At 50.0% G+C, this 22,202-nt stretch overlaps 1 protein-coding gene across 3 annotated transcripts in view; it reads right to left on the bottom strand.

Annotated features, from left to right (window-relative positions):
• The window catches only part of PFKFB4 (6-phosphofructo-2-kinase/fructose-2,6-biphosphatase 4), a 34,453-nt gene that overhangs the window by 5,491 nt on the left and 6,760 nt on the right, over positions 1-22,202 (bottom strand). For 2 of the 3 annotated variants that reach the window (XM_019723933.2, XM_019723932.2), the window contains exons 2-10: positions 20,013-20,129; positions 19,756-19,852; positions 14,434-14,500; positions 12,002-12,076; positions 11,559-11,615; positions 10,749-10,870; positions 8,753-8,960; positions 8,064-8,210; positions 609-713 (exon numbers count right to left, since the gene is read on the bottom strand). In XM_019723933.2, coding sequence (XP_019579492.1) covers positions 609-713; positions 8,064-8,210; positions 8,753-8,960; positions 10,749-10,870; positions 11,559-11,615; positions 12,002-12,076; positions 14,434-14,500; positions 19,756-19,852; positions 20,013-20,129 — 995 coding nt within the window. The remainder of the gene's footprint in view (positions 1-608; positions 714-8,063; positions 8,211-8,752; positions 8,961-10,748; positions 10,871-11,558; positions 11,616-12,001; positions 12,077-14,433; positions 14,501-19,755; positions 19,853-20,012; positions 20,130-22,202) is intronic. The other variant, XM_019723934.2, reaches the window with a different exon arrangement.

Here is a 22,202-nt window from a genome sequence, read left to right as displayed (position 1 = left end):
AGGGCTGGGTGGGCCTCAAGCTGCCATCCCAAGGAGCCACCTCTGTGCCCACCCACAGGACCCTTTGCTAAACCCTCAGCTGCTGGAATTCACATGCTGGCAACTGGTGACTAGTGGGTAAGACACTGCTCCCTTCTACCCACAGCAAACAGAATGCACAGAACGAGGCTTGGGTATGGGAAGATGGAGCAAAGACCCCCAAAACTTCCAGAGTACAACCTGTCAGAAATACCTGAGGTCCCAGGAACAACTCTGGGAGGGTCTGGGCTGGGGGTGGTATCTGCAGCTGTAGGGCAGGTGGGACCACCCTGTATCCCCTTCCCCTGGGAAGGGGAAGGCAAAGTTGGGGAGCAATGGGGGCAGGGATCTGATGGGTCTCAGGGTTGGGAGTTCAGTGCCACACTGTCCATCCACCACCCAAGGAGGGGACTACAGCCTAGGCCACACGGCTGGGAAGTGGTGGAGGTGACACATACTCAGCCTGGCCTTCCTCTGAGGCCAGTCCCCCCCTGTAGCCCACGTAGCCCCCGCAGAGCCCCACAGGGCCCTCAGCCGCAGATGGTCCCACTAAGCAGGTAGCTGGGACTAAGCCCCCAAATTCCACCTACCTCCCCTTTGGGGTACCGGTACCGGTACTTGTCCTGGTCCCGCAGGGCAAACTCCAGTGGATAATGATCCTGAATTTCCTCGTAGGTCATTTCCTCACAGACGCCCTAGGGAGACACCACGGTCATCTCACCTGCCATACCAGGCCAGGGAGTCAGCCCTGTGTTGGGGTGAGGGCAGGCAGGAGGGACCAGGTTTACAGGGCATTTCCTGGGCAATGGAGGCCCTCCCAGCCTGGAGCTTAGAACCCCGCTCCTTGGAACAGCTGGCCCTCTGGAACGGGGGGTGGCCCCTTGCTTGTAAAAAGTTATTAGAACAGTCTTTTCACCCATCCACCATCTATCCATCCCAGTTAGTAATGCTAAGTATGTGTCTTTTCTAATGTGTGTTTTGTTTTCTGTGCTGTGGAAATACTACTTCTGAGTACGGATTGTGGTGCAACCTATAAAGCAAGACCTCACTTGTGTCATTCAGGACACACACACACACACACACACACACACACACACACCCATAGATTACCTTATACAAATGCCATTAAAACAAACAAACAAACAAACAAACAAACAAACAAACAGCAGAGAACCCTGGTTGAGAACACTGAAATGTCACGTAAGGGCCAGAGAGGCCCAGAGCGCGTGGGGCCATCACTTCTTTAGCCATGACCAGCCCTGACCGAGCCATATTATGAGCAGCATTACAGACCCTTCCCCGGGCCCCTGTGAAGAGGGACAACCTCCCCCCAATCCACTCTTCTGTCAAGGAGCCCAGGAAGATGTGTCAACTGACCAGTGGCTGTCCTACCGAGGCTCAAGCCACAGACCAGACATGCACAGAGTAAGGAAGGAGCAATAAAACACCCATAATAAAAAACTGCTGGTTTCTGCCTTTGTCCTAGGTTTTTTTCCTAGACAAAGCCTTGGGGGCAAAGTTGTCTATTAAAAAGGAAAGCTAGGGGCCGACCAGGTGGCTCCTAACGCCGATGGCTGCCGATTTGATTCCCATATGGGCCAGTGGGCTCTCAACCATAAGGCTGCCGGTTTGATTCCCACATGGGCCAGTGGGCTCTCAACCATAAGGCTGCCGGTTTGATTCCTTGACTCCCACAAGGGGTGGTGGGCAGCGCCCCTGCAACTAAGATTGAACATGGCACCTTGAGCTGAGCTGCCGTTGAGCTCCCAGATGGCTCAATTTGTTGGAGTGCGTCCTCTCAACCACAAGGTTGCCGGGAACCTCAAGTCCCGCAAGGGATGGTGGGCTGTGCCCCCTGTAACTAGCAACAGTGATTGGACCTGGAGCTGAGCTGCGCCCTCCACAACTAAGACTGAAAGGACAACAACTTGACTTGGAAAAAGTCCTGGAAATACACACTGTTCCCCAATAAAGTTCTGTTCCCCTTCCCCAATAAAAATCTTTAAAAAATAAAAATAAAAAAAGGAAAGATAAAGAGGAAAATTTATAGCTGTAACTGCCTAGATCAAAAAAGAAGTTCCCAAATCAATAACCTAAGCTTCCACCTTAAAATATAGGAAAAAGTAGAGCAAACTAAACCCAAAAGTTACATATATTATACCAAGTGGTCTAATATTCACGTAGTTGGAGTCCAGAGTGGGATAGAAGGCAGAAGAAAATATAGTTGAAGAAATGATGGTTTAACATTTTTTCAAATTTGATATTTAGAAACCCAGAAATCCAAGAATCTCAATAAACTCCAAGCAAGATAAACATAAAGAAAACCATACCAAGGTAAATCATAATCAAACTGCTGAAAATCAGTGATAAAGAGAAAATACTAAAAACAGAGGAAAAAGCTGATATATTATGTACAGAATGAAGATGAGAATGACAACACACTTCTTGTTAGAAACAATGCAACCCAGAAGACAGTGGGACAGCACCTTTTAAATGCTGCAATAAAAGGACACCTGTGCGGAATCATCTCTTTTGCCCCTCCAGGTCTTTCTCCTGCTTCTCCACCTGCTTTCCGCCCCGGGAGGCTGACCCTTGTGGACTGCATCCACAAGGCTCCCATGGCCACTAATTTCTCGTTGGACTAGGTAGGCCATGAGGAACCCTGGCAGGGCGTCACAGGGACAGAGGAGAAAGAGGTTGAGATGTTTATTCCCAGGCTCCCTCCGGAAGGAGTTGCTTTCTGCCATCTAGGTCCTCACCCAAGATCCCATCCCATCAGGCTGCCCCGCTTTCACTGCTTCCTGCCCACAAGTTCCTATATCTTCTCCATCTCCTCTCTCCTCTGCCCCAAGGAAAGCCATGATCCCTGTTGCTGTGAGGTCAGGACAATGCAATGCCTCTTGTGGTTTCCCCATATCCTGCCCACACCTGGTAAACAGTCCCATTATAAACCCTCATTGAATTAACCTAATTGGAGTGGCCATCTGTTTCCTTTTATAGCCCACAAATTCAAAAGTCATGAACTTTTTTAATGACCTTATAACAAAACATCAAAATACAGAAAGAAAAAAGTAAACAAAGCAAAATTGTTTAAAATGCAAGAAAAATTAACAGTCATAATTATAGTGTATCCAACATCTGACTATTGAGTTATGAAGATCAAGCAGACAAAAATTCAATTACTTTGAAGAAAATGCCAGACATGATTCCATTTTACCTGAAATACTTCAATATAAGACTCTCAATGTTAGAATGCTTCATTATCACACATACCCCAAAACCCTGTGACTTGTACAATTGGGCAATGGACATATATTGGATATTGTATCCAATCAAGAGACAACAGACCTTCCTTTCAAATAGCCATGAGATATTTATGAAAATTTACCATGTTCTAGAGAATCAAGAAAGCCTCAATACTCCTGGGGCCCCCAAAGGAGGACCCACGCTTTCCCACAGTCTGCCCCTTTGCCACTGGTGTTGTCTGGCAGGGCTGGGCCCTGGTACCCCTGGGGAGCTTTGCCTTGAGAGAGTTGGCTTCAACCACAGATGTGGCCCCGCCCAGCCCTGTGCCCCCAAAGATTCTGCCAAGATTGCAAGGACAAATGCATGAAAACAGCCCTTTGGCAGATTTGTGTTACTCCAAGATACACATACACGCCTTGCCCCTGGTGGTGTACCCCTAGTCTCTGCTTTGCATGCCCTGGTGTTGACTTGGGTCTGTAGGAATTGTCTGGAAATCATGTATGTAAGTGCGTCCTGTCCTGTAAGTGCCCAGATGGGGCTGCGCGGCCCTGCACTAGTTCCCTCCTGTGTAACCCACACTTCTGAATACAACCGTAATTTATATCCGTGACAAAAATGACAACAACAACAAAAAGAAAGCCTCAATAAATTCCAAAAGGCTGAAATTACAGGTCATGTTCTCCGACTGCAATAAAATCAAGCAGAAAATAACTTTAAATGCTTTCATTATTCAAGAAGACAAAATGACTATAAATGCCCCAGTCAATAAACTCTAGAAGTTAAAAAAACCAAAGGACAGTAAATAGAAGGAAAATAGTATCAATGAAAGCAAAAAATAAATTAGAAAACAGAAAAACAAAAGAATTGATACAATCTGAGATCTGGTTCTTTGGGGGAAAATTCCGTGAGTGACTAATCTCTGACAAATCTAAGTAAGTAAGAAGGAAAAAATTCCACAAAATCAAAAGATGGAAAAGGGGTAATAACAGCTGATACTGAGTATAACTGACTGCTATGTTCTAATTACTTTCAATATCCTGATGAACAAACACATTTTGAAAAAAATAAACATCAAGATGACCCAGGGACGGAGAAGTAAAGAGGAAGTGATAAAGCAGGTGGAGTAAAAGGCTGGTGATAGAATCTTGGGGGTGGGGGGTGCAGACACACCCTAAGGTGACTCCCAGTGAGTCATGTTCTTATATAATCCCCTCCCCTTGAGCGCAGGCAGAATCAGTAACTGGCTTCTAACCAAGAAACTATGGCAAAGACGTCAGTTCTATAACCATGTTATGCCATGTAAGAGTCCATCTTAGCTGCCTATAGAGAGACAGACTCCCTTACTGGCTGTGAAGAATCACGATGCCATTGCCATTGCAAGAGCCACATGCAAGGAACGGTGGGTGCCTCTAGTTGCTAAGAACAGCCTTTGGCTGACAGCTAGAAAGAGACAGGATCTCACTCCTACAATCAATCACAAGGAGATGAATTCTGCCAACGAGAACATGAGCTTGGAAGAAGACCCCGAACCTCAGAGGAATCAAAGCCCTGGCCAACATCACTTTTTTTTTTTTTTTTTTAGATTTTGTTGGGGAAGGGGAACAGAACTTTATTGGGGAACAGTGTGTACTTCCAGGACTAGTTGTGGAGGGTACCATTCAGCTTCTAGTGGTTGTCCTTTCAGTCTTAGTTGTGGAGGGCGCAGTTCAGCTCCAGGTCCAGTTGCCGTTGCTAGTTGCAGGGGGCGCTGCCCACCATCCCTTGTGGGACTCGAGGAATCGAACTGGCAACCTTGTGGTTGAGAGCCTGCGCTCCAACCAACTGAGCCATCTGGGAGGCAGCTCAGCTCAAGGTGCTGCGTTCAAGCTTAGTTGCAGGGGACAGAGCCCACCATCCCTTGCAGGACTCGAGGAGTTGAACCGGCAACCTTGTGATTGAGAGCCCACTGGCCCATGTGGGAATCGAACTGGCAGCCTTCGGAGTTAGGAGCACGGAGCTCCAACCGCCTGAGCCACCGGGCCGGCCCCCAATATCTTGCTTATATCCTGAGAAGACCCTGAGCAGGAACCCAGCCATGCCTTACCAGACTCCTGACCCACAGAAACAGTAAGATAATGTGTGTTGTTTGAAGCCACTAATTTTGTGGTAATTTGGTATGCAGCAATAGAAAATTAGATGCAATGGAAAATATAGTGAACATAGAGGTATTACTATAAAAGTGTTTTTTTTTCATTTGCACTTTTAAAAAGATTTTTATTAAAATATAGCTAACATACAATATATTAATTTAAGGTGTACATTAGTTATTCAACATGTACGAGCATATACCTAAAGAACTGATCACCATAAATCTAGCAACCATCTGACACTGCACAACGCTATCACAGCATTGATTAAATTCCCTATGCTGTACATTACATCCCATGACTTGCTTTTTCCTGGATCCCACTTGTCCCCTCAGCCACCTCACTCACTCTAGTCTCAAGTACCATGTCTGTGGGGAGGAGGCCCAAGCCCCAACCTCCCTTTGGAGCTCAGACTGCCCGTGGACGTCTGCTCTGGAACATCTCCCAGAAGCTCTTCCTTTCGCTCAGTACGTATTTACTGAGCACCTGCCATATGGTGAACAAAGCAGACACAGTTCCTGCCCTCATGGGAGCTCATCACCTTCCTCACCCCAGAACCCCCAGTGACTGGAAGCCTGGAGTCACCCTGGGTGCTTTCCTCCTTTTCACCCCCAATTAGTCATCATCCGTTCTATCACTTTACCAGGACCTCAGTCCGCAGGACGTGGCCCAGCTCCTGATACAGGGCAGGCTCACAGAAATATATAATGAATAAATGAATAAACATCCTTCGAATCCATCTTTGCTTCTTTCACAGCTGCCAGCCAAGTTCCAGAGGTCATCACCTTACAGGCCGCTTACTACAAGCACCTCTAATGAGTCTCCCTTCTCCAGCTTGTCCCCCCACCTCATCCCAACAAAAGCATTCCCTACCCCAGTTGGGGTGATCTTTCTTAGATTCAAATCTGATCTCATTAGCAATTTCCACTTCAGGCAATGGTGGACTAGCTTGTTTCAGACTAACCCTCCAGTGAGATCAACTGGAAAAACAGACAGAAAAAAAATTTTTTTAATCTGTTTGATATCATCATAGAGCTACAAGGCAGAGAGGACTCGAGGAGCCAAGATCTTGGAGTGAAGGGAAGCCCAAAGAGGTGAACCTGATATATAGCATCATTTTTCCCCTTGGGGTTTTATTGGTTCAAAAGTGGCAGTTAAAAGGATGAGAAGCAAGGGGGTGGTGGAAAGGGGGGAAGGGGGTCAAAAGGTACAAACTTCCAGTTATAAGATAAATAAGTCGGGGCCAGCCCGGGGGATCAGGTAGTGCTCCTAATGCCACTGGTTGCCGTCGATTCGATTCCCACATGGGCCAGTGAGCTGCGCCCTCTGCAGCTAAGATTGTGAACAACGGCTCTCCCTGGAGCTGGGCTGCCATGAGCTGCTGTGAGCGGCCGACCGACGACTGGTGACCAACTGCCTCAGTGGCGGAGCTCAAGGCTCACAATACCAGCACGGGCCAGGGAGCTGCGTCCTACACAACTAGACTGAGAAACAATGGCTTGAACCGGAGTGGGGGGCAGGAGGTGGAAGAAGGGGGGGAAAATACAAAAAAGTCCTGAGAATGTAATGTACAGTATGGTTACCATAGTTAACAATACTGTATCATATATTTGAAAATAGCTAAAGAGTAGATCTTAAAAGTTCTCATCACACACACAAAAATTTTGTAACTATGTGAGGTGATAGATATTAACTAAACATGGTGGTATATACATGTATCAAATAATCATGTTGTACAACTTAAACTAATATAATGCTATGTGTCAATTATATCTCAATGCTACGTGTCAATTATATCTCAATGAACCTGGGGGAAAAAGAAAGAATGAGAAGCCAAGTTTGAAGTGGGGACTGAGTGGACAGAAGCTTGGCAGAGCTGTCAGCAATCTCAGGCTGAGGGGACAAAAAGATAAAAGCTTGGGGCTCACAAGTTTTCCACCAGAAAAGTCTAGGAAGACCTAAAATTTGAGTAGCTTCTACAAAAATCAAAATTGGGCTTTAAAACACCTTTATCTCTGAGTAGACTAAGGTAATCTGCCCCAACTGCCTACCAGAAGCAAAAGTTAATCCTCTGGAGAAGAGAACATTAACCGGAACCTCAAATTATCCCCACAATTGTTCATACAAAATGTCCTGCTTGTGTCCACCCAGGGACTCCCCCGCCCCAAAAAACGTCCGGCACTCAATCAAAAATTACCAGGTATGCATATCCAGAATACATAAAGAATCCTAAAAATCAATAAGAAAAAGGTAGACAATCCAATGGGGGGAGGGGAAGAGTAAAACACTTTACAAAAGCTATCAAATGGCCAATAAACATGGTAAAAAACTGCCATAATTAACAGTGTGATACTCGTGCATGAACAGATACATAAATCATATGTAAGAACTTAAAAGTAGGTAAACTAAATCAATAAGAAAAGGATAGATGGATGGTTAGAAGTAAATGAGTTAACTGGGGAAAGATCAGACTTAAGGCTTATGTCAGAACATCAAAATAAATTCTGGCTGATTTAGCTAAACGCAAACGAAGGGAAGGACGGACGGAGTGAGAAACAAGGAAGAAAAGTTAAGGGGAAAGCTTGCCCTAACCTTCAACACTGTCACCGTGGCGTGGCGAGCGCAGCTGTGCCGGGGAGATTTGGGCCGGGGAGGGGCAGAGGTGGGGCTTACCGCATCGATCTCATTAAGGACTTTCCACTGCTCATAAGGCACACCCAGCGCCTCGGCCGTCTGGATTGTCCTTTTCATCTGGCTTGTCCAGACCTTCAGGTCCTTGATGTTCTGATCACGGATGAACTGGGCCAGACTCCTGGCAAACTGAAACACATCACAGGCAAATGCAGACCACACAGGGTCCATGAGGTCACACTCAGTGTCAGAGAGCACAGGATTTGTAAGACACATGCACCAACCTCGCAATGACACCCACACCCACAAGTGCTGTTCTTGCGCATTCTTCCCAGACCCTGATTGAAGTCCCAGTTGTGGTTCATTAGATCCCCTGCCACTGTCCCCTAACCCGACCATGTGCCCTAAGCTGTATGACCTCCCCACTAAGGCCTCACTATCTCCCCTGGACTATAGTGCAGCCATTGGCTGTACTGTAGGGACTCAGAATGTCATGTCCCTCCAAGGAAAGGGTCCCAGCTGGTGACAGCTCACAGGGAAGCCAGAGATCCAGGCATCTGCTTGGTGCTTGGTGACTTTCCCTATATGATGCGGACATTCTAGACAGAAGGAAGGTCATCCATCTTGATGATTACCTAATAGTTGCAAGAGCTGGAGTCCAGCCCCAGTGCACATACATGCACATACCCAGCCACCCAGAGGGACCAATGCACAGACACACACACACTGACCTCCCTGCCCCGGGGGGACAGTCCTGGGTCCCCACCGATCCGGCCCTTGAGGTTGAGCTCACTCTCCCCGTGCCGGCACAGGTAGATGGAGCGGGGCGTGACGTGGATGTTCATGAGGTAATACACGATACGGCTCTGGATGTGGTCAGCCACTCGGTTCACCACATAGCTCTGCCCCACGTCCATGATCTTGATGTAGGACAGATCCCTTTCCAGAGAGAAGGCAGAGAGAAGCCTGAGTGACCAGGGCCCCCGAGGGCACATCCTGCCAGCCACCAGCCTTGACATCACAACACACAGGACTGTCAGCTGGTGTGTAAGTCATGGGGGTGAGATGGGAGCAACACAACACGTGTGACATACAGACAAACCCTATGGGAGGTACTCAACACTCATCACGCTCCCACAGGTGACAGCTAATGCGAGGGGTCAGTCGTGTCACACTGTGACACTCTGCCCAGACCCCTCCTGCCTACCTCTGAGCTCTCAACACACTGTCTGTAAACTAAACAACAGACAGTTTTTTCCAGGATTGACCTGGGAGTAGCTGACAAACGCTCCTCCCCACCACTCTTCCTGTCATCCATCTATGGACCTGGCCTTTCCTGCCCCCGTCAACTCTCCCCTTAGAACCCGGCCCAGGGCATCCATGTGCTGAGTGGCTGCCATGCCCCACACTGGGCAGCAGGCAGGTGAGAAGAAGCACAGGAAGATGGTGTTGGTGGCAGCTGCCGATAAATCCAGCTCAGCCACTTTCCTTATGTGCAAAGCGTTCAGAGACACATCTGTTTGTTTGCAGACGGGGGTGGGGCAGCAGGAGGAAAAGGTGGGGTTTCTCAGGCATTGTACTTGGGTCCATTCCCCCCAGAGCCCTCTGGATGTTCTCATCTGAGTTCTCACTGACTGGACCATGGGACCTCGGTTTAGGTTTAGGGGTGCTATACAGACACCACCACCATTTACTGACAAATCCAATAGGAGCTGCTCCATATAAGCCCATCTATTGTGGCCACATCACAGAACCATGAGGAGAAACGCTGTGCTGTGGAGACCAGGGCACACACGGACAACCACGGAAAGGCCCAGCCACAAGCGTCACGTAGCTCCAACCGGCTGGAGCTGGCTGAGAGTCCAGCTGTACTCACAGCCAGTCCAGAAGTCCAGACCCAGAACCCTGCCCTCCACCGGCCGCTTGTTTTCCTGTTTACATGTATATCCTTAGGTCATTATAAGTGACCTAAGCATAGATTTACAGTCCAACCTTTTTACTCAATGCCTAACATATACTTTTCAGTGTCTCTTTGGTATGGTTTATAATGACTGTGTAACACTTTACCAAGGGATCACACAGTTATTTACTTAACCGCTGCCCCCATTTACGTAAGACAGGATGGCCGACAAGTCAAATGCAGCCCCACAGCCTGTTCTGGTAAACATGGTCAAGCCCATTTGTTGACATGTCATCTACATTCCTTTTGCACTACAACAGCAGAGTTGGCTGCCTGCCCCAAAGCCTAAAATATTCACTACTTGACCCTTTGTATAAAAAATTTGTTGACTGCTGCTGAATGCCCCCATACGGGCAAGACCCCACCCCACCCACCACTCTGCTGCTGGATCTTCCTTTTCAGAGAGGTGGGCAGCTAACAGCACTGGCCACGAGGCATCTTGGGCACCGCTGCCCCCTTCTCAAAACGCAGACTGTGCACGTAAAGAAGAGTATGTCATGTTTGCAAATGCCTGTGGGAAGAGCCTTGATTTTATGACGGAAAAATGGAAAATTCTGATTCTCAGAACTCCAGATAAGACAACAGGGGTTCTGTAAGTCACCTCTAGCCAACGACCTCTGACCCAAGGAAAGAAACAGAGAGAGCAAGGCCATCTCTGCCTGTTGGGGAGGCCCCTCAGCCACCACCATGGGGAGCCCCAAGGAGGCAACCAAGTAGGATCCCCTCCCCGTCCCATGAGGGCAGGACACAGCGCTCTCCTTGCTCACCTGTCCAAGTCCTCATCCAGAGACTCATATGAATTCTCATAGCACTCGATGCGCCTCATGAAATCCTCTGTGGCCTCGTCACTGTCCCGGTTGACATAGTCAGGGCTGCCCAGTTTCACTTGCTGCCGGAGCCACACACAGAACAAAGATACATCAAGGCTGGAGGCCAGACAGGACCAGAGACCAAGGAGAATGCTGGGAAGTGGGGGCGGGGGCTGGGTCGGAGGCCAGGCCAAGGCTGGGGAGAGGGGTGGAGGCCAACCCCCAAAGGGACTGGTCCCATTAGGAAGAGTCCAGCAGCTCCCATACTGGTGCTAAGAGAATATCACTGGGCACCCTGAGGTTGGGGTCCCTCATGTTTGTGGGACAGAGGGAAGTGAGGCCAGAGGGGCGAGGGTCCTGGAAGACCCTCTCCACCTGAGCTATCTCCCCAAACCCAGATGTTCATTCCTTAGATAAACAGGGGGCAGGGGAGAGGGGTCAAGATTCTTCCTCTTTCAAAAATATAAATACCACCTCTCACCCCCACCCTCCTACCTAGGGGCTGAAGCTCCTCTCCCATTATCCAGGGGATTACGAGGGGAAGAGGAGGGAGCAAGAATGAATGCCACACAGCCCCCCATACGAGTGGCCCTCGGGGATTCAGGCTCACCTGACCCAGCATTCTACTGCCTCCCATCCCCACCCCAAGGTTCAGGAAGACCAAATTAAGGCCGGCCCAGGCACCAGTGCAAACCTGGAGAGGGACCTCACTGTCACATGTCACCATGGTTGTATTGCTGTCCCAATAAGGTCAGATGCACCACTCACCACGATGTTAGCAGCTATGACCTCAGGGTCCACACAGATGGACTCAACGAAAAAGGTCTGCAGCAGGGACCAGGGCGAGCAGGAGAGAAGGGACCGCAGACACATTTAGGGCTCTGGGCCTGGCTCCATGGAGCTCCCTACCCCACTGAAGGCCAAGCTGAGCAGTTGCGGCCCTGAGGCCATGCTTTTGGGGATGGGGGGCAGCGTCTAGAAGCCTGGAACCAAAGCAGGTACTGCCCTATCCAGGACTCTCCCACCCAGACTCCGGCCTCCCCAGAAAGAAGATCCCAGGTGGAAAGAAAAAAGACCCCTCTCATCCCAAATCCACTGGAAAGCCTGCCTGCCTGCCTGATGCCCTGCCCACATCAGGAGGCTGTGAAAGAGGCCCCAGAGGGTCCAAACGTTCCATGGCCCAACCGAGGAGGTGAGTCACAAGGTCTCACCTTGTAGCCGTTCTGTTCCCCAAAATTAAAGATGGTCGCTCTCCGGTCTCGGGTGGTATTTGTTGCATCAAAAACCTAGGACCAAACAGGTATTAACTCAGCCTCTGGCCCTGGAGAAGGTAGGAGGCCACCTGCCAGCTGCAGTACAGGGACTGGATTTCTCTCCAAGTCCAGCTGCTGTCTGGGCCACCTGCCTGGACAGTTCTCCCCTTCCTTGGGGAGCAGGCCCCACGGAAGCTGGAAGGAGTGGGTGCCTTGCTCCCGGCAGGGCAGCAAACCCTTGGCATGGAGGACTGTAATCAGCAGTATTCTGCATACAGCAGGTGCTCAGCTCATGTTTGACCAACAGGACTTCCAGTGAAACAAACCGAACCTGGAGAACTGAAGCCACGTTTATTTCCACTCCATCCTGAGACCCCAGAATGGGAACAGAAGCATAAAGACAACAGGAGAGGAAAGGAGAGAAACGGGACATGTCCACAAAGTTCTGTAGGACAGTGACTGACTCAGAAATGGAGAAAACCAAACATAATCCCTTGCCAACCAGAGCACACCTGCTTGTGCAGAATCGGGATGGTTGGCCTTGCAGCCAAGAGCCAGTGGAGCTGCAGACCTGTCCCCACCTCATCCACCAGCCTGGGGCCTGTGCGGGCACCCTCGGGGACAGCCACTCACCCGCCCATCCAAGCAGCTTTTAGAGCATCACTTTTTTTTCAAATTGGGGAATATCGGGGAACAGTGTGTTTTTCCAGGACCCATCAGCTCCAAGTCAAGTCATTTTCAATCCAGTTGTGGAGGGCGCAGCTCACTGGCTCATGTGGGAATCGAACCGGTGACCTTGGTGTTATGAACACTGTACTCTAACCAACTGAGCCAACTGGATGCCCTAGAGCATCACTTTTTCAAAAGAGCTTTCCAGGGCTCACTGGATGCTCTAGCAAAACCGTTACCGTGAAAAACATACTAAATCAAACAGAATAAAAGAAACTTCAAGAAACGAAGATAGGGCATGGCACAGAAGGAAACATCAAAAAACATAATTATTATCTAGAGAAAGATACCAAATGCTCTACTAAACATGAAATAAGATCAGAATTCTAAAACACTGGAATACTCAGAGAATAAGAAACTTGGAAATTAAAATGTGAGCACAGAAATTTTTTTAAAAATTCAAGCAAATACTTGTAAGGTACCATTGAAGAAGTCTCCCTCAATGTAAGCCAAAAAAGACAGAAGGAAAAAATAAAGGGAAAAAGATAGAATGAGGGACAAGCCTAGCATGCAGACACCAACAGTTCTAGAAAAAGAAGCTCTGAAAATGGGAAGGAAGTGAGGCGTCAACTGTCAGAAAGCGGCAGGTTTACCCAAGTAATGAAATGACAATTTCTCTGACCTGCTGGAGAGACTCCTGACGGAAAGGGTCCGGGGACCCAGCGTGGTGAAGAGAAGACTCACTACCAGATACATCACCTTGAAGACTCTATAGGCCTCCCCGGAGGAAGGGCCATGAGAAGCCCCCAGCTCCCTCCAAGAGATGAAGCTTTTAGGAAGATCAGCAAATCCAAATGACATCAGACTTTTCCACAGGCACGCTAGAAGCCATAATACAAGGGAGCAACGTGGAAATTCTAAGGGGAAACTACTTCCCACCTCGAATTCTATACCCAATTATCAAATATAAGGATAAAAAAAGACATTTCTAGACATGTCAGGTCTCGTGAAATTTACTTCCCGAGCACCTTTCTCAGGAAGCTACTGGAGGATGTGCTCCAACAAAACAAGTCAGTAAACCAAGGAAAAGGAAGACAAAGGGGTCCAAGAGCAAGGCATTCAAGTTAGGAGGGAGAAGGGGATTCCCAGGGTGACAGCTGTGCCACAGAACTAGAGGGCAACTGAAATAGATGGAGCTGGGGGACAGGGCCCTATAGGAGGCATGCCTCCAAGAGGAAAAAGGAAGGAAAAAACAGTTCCCAAGTTTGACTGCATAGGGGTGGGGTAGGGTCCTTCCCTGTAGACACCCTTGCTCAGCCTTGCTCATCCCACCCTTCCATCTGACTAGAGAGGCCAACACAGGTGGAATTCCCTCACCCAGAATTCAACTGGTTCAACAGCCACTCAATGCAGGGCAGGATTATCCCCATACCAGGAGAAATCACATTTGCTAAAGACTTAGGTACCGTGATTCCTCTAACCTGTGAGGTGACTCACAGTGTGAACACTCAGGGGGAAGTCCTGCAGGGTCACACACAACCACAGCCCAGGAGAAATTCCTAGCCCGTAGCCAGCCTCTGGCTTCCTCTGCATAGCAGCTGCAGACTTCCTCCCAGGGGCTGGTGCACACCCTGCCTTCCCCTGCAGATGCCTGATGAGCAAAGCGGTGGATGGGTGTGGGCTCCCACGTCACACCCAGATGTCGCCAGGGTATCACTCACCGCCACATGTCCCCCCTCCTCACTAAGGAACCGCCGGACGTCACGGAGGGCTGCCAGGGCACACTGCCTTTGGAAGAGAAAACACAGCATCAGCCAGCACCCAGACCTTGGCTGGAGGTCAGTGGGTCAGGGACACGTCCTACGCCAGACAGGAGAGAGGACAGCCCCTGGGCCCCCTCTCTCTTTTCAAGGTTTCTCTTCTCTGTCCTTGAGATGATTTTCAAGCTCACTCTGCTCCTGAAGGGTGGAAACCTGTGTTTCTGCCTTTGGGAATACTTTTTGAAATACCACGTTTCTGAACTTTTGCTTCTCATCTTAACATGTACATATCCAGGCAGCCATTTTGCCATGTTCATGATTTCTGAACATGTTGTTCCCTGATTGTCAATAAAAATGCTCTTAAAACCAGACATGTGTGAGTGTCGGGCGCTGGTGGTGGGGAGAAGGGAGACACCAACACTGGCCCCTAGGGCAACATTACACTTAATATCCGATTTTCTTTCCTGGAAGAAAGAACTCCCCAAACCATCCCTTCTGAAGAGGGTGCTTGTCTCTTTCTCTTGCACCCATGTTCACAGACCCTCTGGAAGGCAAAATCCTCATCACGACTGATCCTGACTAGACTGTTCTGAACACCTCGGCCTTTTTGTTGATTGCTGCACAATGGATTGGCACTGCTAACTTGGTGACTCAGGGTAGGGCTCCTATATAGCCTCATGGTGAGACCAGTCGGTCACCAAAGATCGAGTGATTACAGAGTAGAACTTGCAGCGCCACCCACCCACCTCCAGGAAGGGGGTGGGCGGGAGAGTGAATTGAGTTCTATAAAAACTCTTGAACAATGAGAGTTGGCGAGCTTCCAGGTTGCTGACCACACGAAGGTGCTAGGAGGGTGACGTGCCGTAAGAGGGCATAGAAGCTCCGGGCCCTGCCCCCTCCCCTGCCTGGGCATCCCTTCCGTTTGGCTGCTCCCGAGTTGTATCCTTTATCATAAACCTGTAAACATAACTAAAGTATGTTCCTGAGCTCTGTGAACCATTCTAGCAAATTACTGAACCTGAGGAGGAAGCTGTGAAACCGAGGGTCCTTGCCATTCCAATCTGATTTAAAGTGTAGTTTCAAAACTCTTTTATTTCCCTTCTTCTCTTTCTCAGCACACTTCACAGACCTGACCTTAGTCTCTCATCTTGATGACTGTGACCCCTGAGGCAGCGGAAGACAACAGCCCAGTTTTGATTACGAGTCACAGGGTGTATGCCCCTGGCAGGCTAAAGATAACATCTTAACCTAAGTTATGTTTCAGCTCCTGAGCCCTAAGCCAGGAGGTCTCTCTTGGCTACCTCTCCTTGAAACATGCCGGCGGGTTCTGGGCACCAGGAGCTGACCTCCGAGTTGTCCTCAAGACCTGAAGAAATAATTCATTACCCTTACGTCGCCTCTGACCAATCAGTTCCTAACACATCCCTGAACTCTTAGCCCACCATGTCTTGTCATTCTGCCCTATGTAATCACTAACCCACACGCCATCAGCTGGTCAGGTCTTTTAGGGCATGAGCTCACCATCTCCAGCTGGGCCAATTCTAATAAACTAATTCCCTTCTTTACTGCAAAGCCCTGCGCGTGCATTTTTTGGCCAGAGTACACAGGCTGACGAACTTAATTTTTGGGCTTTGGTGATGTCTGTGGGAACCCCAGATTTATAGTGGGTCAGTCAGAAGTATGGGTGGTCCCCTGGAGACTTGGGACTGGTGCTTGAAGTGGAGGCAGTCTAGTGGCACTGAGCCACCCACCTGTGGGAACTGACACTAACCCCAGGTAGGTCGTGCCAGAACAGAATTGAAGTGACTCCATGGGCATCAGCTGGTGTCAAAGGACTGGAGAATTAGTTGGGGTCAGAGAAAAGACCCCAGTGTCCTCAAGCCCTCGTGTGTGGTGACTGAAAAGGCACAGGTATGATTGAGTGTGCACACGTGTGTGTGCATAGGGTATGTGTGCACTCACTCTGCACACAAGGATAGGTTTCGTATGCATGTGTCCAAACATGTGCATACAGGATACGCATGTGTGTGAACACCCACGGGCATACACAAGGGGTGTGACACACACCTTCCTGTAGTATGTGCACACATATGAGTATGCTTGCTGTATATCATGTGTGCATATAGGGTGAGCACAAGTGTGTATATGACCACACATGTGCTGAGAGATATGCAAGTGTGTGTGCAGGTGTATGTACACCCACCTTCATGTGGTGTGAAAAGAGTTAACACAGCAGCCTGAGAACACTGTCCTTTGAAAGGCCTGCTTGCAAGGCTGGCCACTGGCTGGGGTCTGAGAATTTGAACTGTAAGCAGATCCCTACATTGATTAAAAGGAAAAAAAAAACAACGAAAAAAAACACAACTTTCCTTAAACAATAAGTGACTCACTGTGTCTGGACAGTTTACATAGACAATATGGTTTATACTGAACATCTGCTTTCCTTTCGGGATTCTGAAATTCTGGTACGTGCGAGGCACAGGGTGCTATGTGACCAGCCCCCAGTAAAACCCTGGGCCCATGTCTGCAATGAGCTTCCTTAGTAGAGAACACTTCACATGTGTTGTCACAAATCCATGCTGGAGAACTCAGTGCATCCTGTGAGTCCAGGGCAGAGGACTCTTGGAAGCTTGTGCCAGCTTTCCTCTGGACTCCATTCTATGCGTCTTTTCCCTTTGCCAATTTTGCTTTGTATCATTTTACTGATAAATTGTAGCCAGCAGTACCGCCACATGCTGTGATCCTAGCAAATCACTGAAACCGGGGTGGTCTTGGGGACTGCCCCACACCATGTCTGAGTGTGCTCGAGTGTGTATGTGTGTACACAGGTGAGCATGAGTGTGCCCTGTGTGTACATGAGGAATGCAGGTGTGCATGTACTTGTCCTCATGTGCTGTATGCCTGAGAGGATGTGCACGTGTATGTCTCTGAGTATTTATATGTGTCGGTGCACACTCACATGCAGTGTGTGACTGTGCACATGTGTGTACATGGGTATGTGTGTGAGTATGAACCCATGTGCATCCATGGGGGGGTGTACACATGCCCGTGTATGCATATGGGTTTCATGAGTGGCAACAGACTGTGTGCACAAGTATGAATGTGTCTGATGGAGTGTGTACATGTGACCCACATGTGCACACATGATTGTGCCTGCTGTTTGTGACCTCCCACTGTGCCCAGTGGCAAGGACAGACCTCAACATTGTGTAGCTCCAGGGACGTCAACAATGTGTGAGGAGCCCGACCCCTGGGAAATGCAGCCTTCTCTTCCCAGGTTTCCCTTTTTAAAAAGTCTGATTCTTCTATTTTGCCAGTTATCTGTGGGACATTTTGGAATGGTTCATGGGAAAGCGCCATGCTGTCCAGTGGCCAGACCAAGGCTTTGAATACATGAGGGAGGGTTTCTAGGAAGAGCCAGAAGCTGTGCCGGCAGAGCAGCACACATGAACCTGCCGACTTCTACTGCTGCGACCTCTGTTCTAGCTGGGTGGCCTTGGACTGGTTTCCCAACCTCTCTGAGTCTGGGTTCCCCCATTTAAATTAATCCCGACACTACCGTGTTTCCCTGAAAATAAGACTGGGTCTTATATTAATTTTTGCTCCAAAAGATGCATTAGGGTGTATTTTCAGGGGATGTCTTATTTTTTCATGTACAACAAGCTACATTTATTCAAATACAGTCATGTCATCTTCTTCTGGAATATCATCATAACGTACTAAATGCGTCCGTCTGGCTGACGCGCTTAACTGGGGCTTATTTTCGGGGAAACACAGTACTACCTTCGATGGGTGGCCTGAGTGTAATGACTGGTGGGCTCTGGCAATACCAGCTCCTGTGTTCTTCCCACAAACACTTTGGATTCAAGTTCAAACCCTGAGTGATCCCAGGCAATACCATCGCTTTCTGACCTCAACCTCAGTATCTGGACGAGCAAGGCACCACTGCCCACTACAGGGGAAGATCAAACAAGCTAGTGAGTGTCCACAGTTTGAGGCTATTGTAGAATTTGTATTTGATACGACCTCTCACTTACTATTGATTCTGGAGTGATGGTTAGTGGTACCTGGGTTTAGACTCAAGTCTGGGCTCTGTGAAATAACTTAGCTTGTGTGAGACTCCTGAGCCTCAGTTTCCTCATCTGCAAAATGGGGGGAGAGAGACAATGGGCATCGTGGGCCCAGCACACAGTAGGAGTTCAAATATCAGTCCCCTTCCCTTTGTCTGGGTCAATATCACCAGAAGGTCCAGACTTGAGTTCCACCCAGAACGTGGCCATAGAGACCTGAATGTCAGACTCTCCTTCCCTTCTTGGTGCAGCAGCCTGGCCCAGCCCCATTGACCAAGAGCAAAGACCAGCTGAAGGGCCAATACCCAGTGGGGAGCTCCTGCCACCTGGTGGCCACAGAGGGAGCCGGTCGCCCAGTGTCCAGACCCAGGAGGCTTCTGGCCTACGCTGTGCTTGACTTGTTACTAGAGCTGGGCCAACATCTGCTCAGTGCCCTCCCACCACGGCTGGGCCCAGAGCAAGGACAAGGAAGCTTCCTGATCCTTCAGCTGACACCTGCCAAGAAGAGCGTAGCATAGCTCCTCAGATGACCAGCTGGTGCTTGTTCTTCTGGAGAAAGTACTTAGTTCAAGTAGGGGTGTGTGTGGGGGTAAGGGTAGGGCCAGTATCATATGCAAATTTCCACCTCATGAATAACAGCATAAGTGTGAACTAGTCACCCAGCACCTCAAAGCCAAGCCAAGGCCTATCTCACACATGCCAAGAACATGCCAAGCACATGCTAACCATCCTCCAAATACACAGGAGGGGCTTATCCTGGGGCAAGGGAAGGAAGGCCCCAGTTCTGGGCCTGATCCTTCTGGCTTTGTGAAAAGGTGCCACTCCCACTCTGCCCCATCCCTGAGGCCTGTACCCCTGCACCCACTCGGGCTCCCCTCACCATGGAGGGCCTGGCCTCTACGCAGCTGGCCCCTGCCCTGCCCTGGCTAAGCCTCTGCCATCTCCCTGGAGCCCTGTCCTCCCCTCCTACAGGATGTCCTTACCAAGGGCTCATTAACATAAGGGCAGGGCAAGGCCAGACACCAAGAGGTCACACACCCTCTCCCCTTGTCCTCAAACCCATCATCACATGCCCAGCGACACCACACCTGAGAGGTCACAGCCCATCCAGGCAGGGCAAGGCCAGGGCTCAGGAGCAACTGGGTTATTACTAGCAGCTGGGCTGCAGGGGCCCAGGGTCTTCTCTGTAAACACACACACACATACACACTCACTTCCTGATTTTCAAGCCCTCTTCGTTGTCTGGAAGGAAAAACTCAAAAGATTTGTACGTCTTGACCATGTCCCGGCGATACTGGCCAACGTTGAATTCTGGGGGAAAGGAGAGGCTCAGCTTTCACACAACAGCAACCCTTCCCAACTCCTGACCTTGATCCACCCCCCAGGCCCTGTGATAATCTAGCCTTCTCCCTTCTCTCCCCCACCCCACACAGCCCCAATGCCCCCTGGGAAAGCTGAGGCCAAGTCTCACCCCGAGTGGGCACGCCAATCCAGTTCAGATAGCGAGTCAGCTTCTTAGAGATGTAGGTCTTGCCCCTGGCAGGCAGGCCCACCATGACAATGAGTGTCGGGCAGTTGGTCATGCAAACTGAAAGGCAAGGAGCACAGGTCAGACAAGGGCTCGGACCCCTCCCTTTCTGTAGGTTCCTCATCCTCAGGCCACAGGACTGGCAACAGAGGTGCGTCCCGGGCCTCCTCATATGAGACAGCTCCCTAAGCACCCCCAGACCTTGTCTCAAGCTGCTGCTGGCATGTCCCCATTCCCCAGGCCCTTCTGGGCTCCAGCAGAGGCACCAGGATCTCGCCAGCCCTTATCCTTATGTGCACAAGCTATAAAGCTGGACCTGCCACACCCCTGGCTAAACACTGCTGTGGAGTTCCCATGGCAAGCAGGGCAGAGCCAAAACCCAGTGGGGTACTAAACCCTGCCTGTCACCCAGGAATCTAACATATATTCAGTATTCCCGGAAGCTCAGTACCACTGCTTACTCTCCCCCAGGGAGAATTTCTCTTCATCAAACAAAGCGCAGCTCAAAAACTGCTTCTTCCATGAGTCCTTCCTCCACGGCACCTACATGCCCACCTGGTGCATGCTCTCTCTCAATCCTGGTCACCTCACCAAGAAGTCTGCTCCCCGAGACTCATCACTTGGAGTGAAAGCAGCCCTGCAGTGTCTGAGCTATTTTGGATCCTGGGGTCTGGCACAGAGTTGGTGCTCAAAAATTACAGTCAGGATTGGGGAGGGAGGCATCTCAAAACCCACCAGTGTGTGAGGGCCAAAAGGGGGTGGGACCAGAGACCCAGGCCTGTGCCCACAAGGGCAGCCCCTCCACCGCCATCCCATGTGCCACCAAGTCAGTGTGCCAACCAGAGGAGCTGCCAAGGCTAGAGTTGGGGAAGGCCTAGACATAGCCCCCCACCCCCCAATTCCTGGCCTGCAAAACTGCCAGCTTCATGTGATCCAGCTCAGATTTCAGTGTGGTCTCACCTTAGAAGCCTCGGGAAGCTTCCCTACCATCATCCGCAGGTGAAACCTGGCTAGATGAACAGATGTGGAGACATGCCAGTGCCCCTCCTTTGCCAACGTGGCTCTACCTGATAGCACTCCTTAGACTGCCAGGCCCCACCCCTCAGGGTGTCTCCAGCTGGAGCTGCAGCGTAGTGTCCCCAGGCCAGCCCTTGCCTAGGGATCAGGAGTCAGAGAGACCTGGGTTTCTATCATGACTCTGACACTTGCTGGCAACTCTGGGCCTCAGTGTCCTCACCTGTAAAATGGGATGATAATCCCTCAGTGAGGTCTAGCATGATCCCCATGTAAAAGCTACAGTACTTCCAGGAAGCTCTGCCCTGTGCCCTGTGACCCACCTTGGCAGCACGCCAGGCTAAGGACACAGGTGCACCTAAGCACCGACTGCCCTTAGGACTTGGGGCATGGAGGCACCTGTCTGTCCCCATGCAGACCCTGCAGAGAAGGACCTGCTTGCCACTGAGACCACACTGAAAACTGAGCTGGGTTGCATGACCTTTGGGCAAATATGACACACACAGTGAGCCCCAAAGGAGGGGAGGAGGGCATCCCATGGAATACAGGTTGACAGTGAGCAAGAGTGAGGAAACTTGCAGAAAAACCTCAGCATTGGCTAAGGGGAGAGAAAAACAAGTTGGGCAAGGCCCTGTGTCCTGAGGGCCGGCAATACTGGGGCCTGTGCTGTTTGCACAATTTCTGGCCGGCTGGCTGGGGCTCTCCAGCAGCTGCAGGGCCGTGCACTGCTACAAACCGTGGGGGAAAACCTGCACCTCTCCTGTTCCCTCTGATGAGGCTACCCCTTGCCACTGCTCCCTGAAGGGTTCTTCCACAACCACGGGCCTGGGGTCCTGCATCCCCTCTGCACATCTTCTATCTTCCCAGAGATGCCCCAGCCTCCTCCCATGGCATTTGCTGACTGCATCTCCCTGCTCCATGCACAGCAGTGGTGGGCAGGCAGGGCAGCAAATCCTGGCTGGGCACAAAACAAGAGCAATAAATTACCTATTACCTCTGCTCCTCAAGATAAGTTTCCAAGGAAATGACCCAAAAGAAAAATCAAAGTACAACTGTATTCACGACAGCTCTGCTTCTAACCTCCAAACACTGGGAAAGTCCCAGCAGTGGAAGTTGCAA

This window comes from Rhinolophus sinicus, chromosome 5 (genome assembly GCF_057876585.1).
Source record: "Rhinolophus sinicus isolate RSI-liver-muscle chromosome 5, RSI-T2T, whole genome shotgun sequence".
Classification (NCBI taxonomy): domain Eukaryota; kingdom Metazoa; phylum Chordata; class Mammalia; order Chiroptera; family Rhinolophidae; genus Rhinolophus; species Rhinolophus sinicus.
Note: the sequence above shows the minus strand (reverse complement) of the source record. Positions and strands in the feature narration are given on the sequence as shown.